Source organism: Penaeus monodon, chromosome 24, assembly GCF_015228065.2.
Source record: "Penaeus monodon isolate SGIC_2016 chromosome 24, NSTDA_Pmon_1, whole genome shotgun sequence".
NCBI classification, from domain to species: Eukaryota; Metazoa; Arthropoda; class Malacostraca; order Decapoda; family Penaeidae; genus Penaeus; species Penaeus monodon.
The window spans coordinates 28833615-28837664 of record NC_051409.1 but is presented as its reverse complement, the minus strand read 5'-3'; the positions used below and the strand labels follow the sequence as shown (position 1 = coordinate 28837664).

At 43.3% G+C, this 4050-nt stretch overlaps 1 protein-coding gene across 1 annotated transcript in view; it reads right to left on the bottom strand.

Annotated features, from left to right (window-relative positions):
* The window catches only part of LOC119588939 (mucin-19-like), a 3523-nt gene extending 2624 nt beyond the window's left edge, over positions 1-899 (bottom strand). The window contains exons 1-3 of the mRNA XM_037937551.1: positions 885-899; positions 488-666; positions 32-409 (exon numbers count right to left, since the gene is read on the bottom strand). Of these exons, the coding sequence (XP_037793479.1) occupies positions 32-409; positions 488-666; positions 885-899 (572 nt within the window). The remainder of the gene's footprint in view (positions 1-31; positions 410-487; positions 667-884) is intronic.
* Positions 900-4050: the final 3151 nt, after the last annotated feature.

The following is a 4050-nucleotide window of genomic DNA, read 5'->3' as shown; positions in this document are numbered from 1 at the left end:
CAACGCCCCCCTTTGGGTGTTTCCCGAACACCTAGACTTATGAAGGTTCTTGCCGGGTGAATGTATCAATTTTCCCATTGACCCTTTAAACGACTCAGATATAATCCCAGCACAAGTCCAGCAGATACCCTTTTGGGATTTTTTGTTTTCAGCCCAGCAAAGATCCTTTAGTGACGTTTCTATTTGGTTCTGCAAAAGAGGCTTGGAAAGCCCTTTCTTGGGGCCATTAAAGACCCTCTGTTTCCCAGCCCGCGTGACCTTTTGGGACCTTTCTGTTTCCAGCCCAGAGATGACCCTCTTGGTGCCCTTTTCGTTTCCGTCTGCAGATGACCCCCTTTTGGTGACCTTTCTGCTTCCAGCCTGCAGATGGCCTCTTGGTGATTTTCGCTTCCAGCCCTGAGAAGAGCCTCTGGTGATAAAATTTTTTCGACACGTAGAAGAGGTTTAGATGACCTTCTCGGTCTTTTCCTAGTGGCTTCTTGGAGACCTTCCTTTTTCTGGTTTCTGTAAAAGTGGTCGGGAAGCCCTTTGACTTTTGGGACTTTCTGCATCCAGCCCCAGTTTAGATACTCTTGGTGTTCTCTCTGCTTCCAGTCCTGCAACAGACCCTCTAGGTGATCTTTCGATTAAGTCCTCAATGACCTTTGGTACCTTTCTTTTCTGCCCCTGCAGAAGGGGGGGCTCTGGAAGACCTTTTTGGCCTCTCGGGCCCTTCGCTTCCATCCACAGAAGAACCTTTTTAAATTTTCCCCACCTTCTTTTTCCTACAAAACTCTGACCCCCCGAGTCTATCCCAGAGGGGATTTTTTGGGGACTTTTTCAGATAGTGCTTGAGTTCCAGTCCTAAAATAACCCCCTTGGAGTTTCTAGGAGCCTAAACTTACTGACAACTCTTCCATTTGGGAATCTCTTTGGTCTCTTATTTTCCAGACATTGTACTATACTTTTTCTTCAAAACCTGCAAAGGAGCCCCTAGGGACTCTTTTTTCTGCCCTGAAAAAAAAAGGTGCTAGATGCCCTTCTTGAGTCTATTTTACAGGTGAGTCTTTTTGGAGTTTTTTTGATTCTTGATGTTCATTCTGTAACAATCCTCTTGGGTTCCCAGTATGCCTACTGAGGGATTTCCATCATTCCTTCTGCAAATTTTGGTATGTAATCTCCTTTTCTGCGACAAGTTCAGGTTTTGGTTTGGCTAAACCCTACGAGCCAGGAAGTTAAATATTTTTTTCCCAAATTGTTTGGCGGGGTTGGCTCTTGCTTCGGTCGGGAAAGAAGAAGCCTCTGGGCCCTTTTCGGGAGACTTTTATTTCCAGCCCCGCATTGATTCTCTCGGTGATCTTTTTTCTGCTCCTGTAGAAGACCTTCTTAGTCTATCCCTGCGAAAACCTTTTGGGCCCTTTTGCTTCCAACCCACTGAGGCCCCTTTGGGTGATTTTTTCTTTCTGGCCCTCGAGGCTCTGATGACCTTTCTTGAGTCCGGGATTTTTCTGTTCCAGCCGCAGAAAGCCTTTTGGGGACCTTCTGATCCCAAAATCCAGCAAAGACCCTCTGGGTGACCTTTCTGTCCAAACCTGCAGAAGAGCCCCGGGTGCCCTTTTTCTGATCCAAAACCTGAGAAATCCTTTTGGGGACCTTTCTTTCCAGTCCTCAAAACCCCTCTTGGTGCCCTCTCTTTTCCAGCCCCTGCAGATGAGCTTTGGGACCTCTTGTTCCATCCTGCAAAAGATCCTCTTGGGGCTTTTCTGCTGCTAGTCCTGCGATGACCCTCTTGGGACCTGCGATGGATCATCTAAAGTCTAGCCCTGAAAACAGACCCCCTTTGGTGTTTCCAGTCCCCTAGACTTACTAAAGGCTCTTTAACTGATGGAACGTTTACCGTTGTTGACGCTTCAACGATCGATAATCTCATCTCTATTTTTAGAAGCAAGTTAGGTATTGGTTGGTTACTGAGCCCAGAGCCAAAAAGTTTATTATCTTGTCCCAATTATTAGGGTTTGGCCTCCGCTTTCGTTCTCTTCAGTTTCCCGCCCCAGCTCTTGTATATCAGCTTTGGGTTTTCCCATCATTAAGTTTTTGGTCTATAGACCTGCGAAGAATTAGGGGGGAAAAGTTTTATTGCAGACCTGCTGATGAGGCCCTGGGGGGGCAGGGCAGGTGAACTTTTTTTTGGGCCCTGTCTTATAATTGACCCCCCTTTGGGGATTTTAAGGTTCCTTTATAGTCTCAAATCTGTCTTTTTTGCGTTTCTGCAAAAAGGGTTGAACCCTGGGGATTTTAATGTTCATAAATTTAATTTTTCCGTGCCAAAGTCTTTCCATAGGGGAAATGTCTTTTTTGGATCTGTGATTTGGCAACTTTTTGTAATTTTTCATTTCCTTTTGGGTTTTTATACTCCCTCTGGGTCAGGTAGGTTGCAAATCAGTCTACAAAAAACCATTCCTCTAACCACTTGGCAATCAACGGGAGATCATCAAATCAACACTGAATTTTTTCCCTTTGAAGACCTTCAGTATTCCTGCTGAATTTGTGTCCTCACACTGAAGTAGGGTATTTTTAGTTTGGGTTAAAGGGCTAACTTTTGAACACGACGCAAATTTGGCATATCTTGTAGCAGAGAATCAGCATTTGTTGAAAAGTCATGTAAATTTTCCTAGATTCGATTTGGCTAACCCAACCAGGGTTGAACTCCTTGGGGAAGGATCCCCTTTGGTGATTATTGACACTATGTTTGCTACTGAGGTCGGTGACAAGTAGTTTCAAGTCCAGTGATAAAATCTTTTTCAGCAAAGGGCCTTTTGGGAATTGATATTAAATTCACCAGGGGAATAACTGGGATGTTACAACATTTTTTTGTGTCTGTGGGGGAGGAAACTTTCTGTAAATTCAAATCATTCTTGTGAATTGATTCACATCATGAGCATCCTTGAGTTTTTTCTGCAGTTGGCCGGGCTAAAAGCCACGAAAATTTGGCTGGGTTTTTCCATTCTTTTTCCAATACCTGGTTTCCCATGTCTTGCTCTTTTCGGAAGAAAAGATATGCCTAAACTCCCATTTATTGTCACAAGGCTTTTTTTTTCTCTGATTTTAAAGTCACCAATCATTCAGAAAAAAGAAGTTTGGATTCACTGCACTCCTTTTTCGTCGGGTTTTGCGATCACTAAAATTTTTTTAAACTTCAGAATTCTCTAACTAGTTTAACCCCCCACTTATTTTTTACTCGTTCAGTCTGAACTGTTGTAGAATTTGTTTGGGTTTTTTTTCCATACTGTTCAATTTGTAACCTGAATTCTCCTTGCCCTATTTGGTATTTTGAGGTTCTGGATAGGTACTACTGAATCCCTCGGGAGAAACGAAAGACATCGTCCAATCGATTTTTTTGGGGTTTCTTTTGTGTTTTTGGTACACCAAATGTTGTCCCCCTTCTTTTTTCTGGTCAGTGCTTGGTTGGAAATTAAACTGGGGGGTAGTCCGGGGGGTTAAATCTATTTGGTTTTGCTCCTCTCGAATTTTGGGAGGCCTTTCTGATAGGAGGTCTGTGAAAACCCTACGAATACGGTTTGCAGACTCAAAGATTTTCTGTGTGTTTGACTTTTTTCTTCATCGTGACTTTTCATGATGCTAAAAAGGGGGCCCGGATTTCAGGTTTAAGGTCGTGCCTCTTTTTTAAAATGGGGTAATTAAGGTCACTTTTGTTTTGCGATATTTCGAAAAGGGAGAAGCTGCAGCAGATATTGTTCATCTTTTTCCTTGGTTAGGTTCTCAAATTTGACCCTGTGGCATTCCCCACTTCCTGTGTGTCACTGAGTGATTCTAGGTATCTCCTATCTGGGTACGAGGGGGAATGTATTCTAAAAACCCCATATTTCCTCTTTTAAAATTTAGTTTTCCTGACTTTCAGTGTCTTTTACATTTTCATCAGAATCACTGCTTTAACAGCTTGACCATGTCCGTGATCTTTTACAGGCTGTCTATCTTGTTATGGGGGCAAACAACTTTTTACTTCACCTCCTCTTATAAAGTCCTCGCCCTCCCGCTTCACCCTTTTTAGGG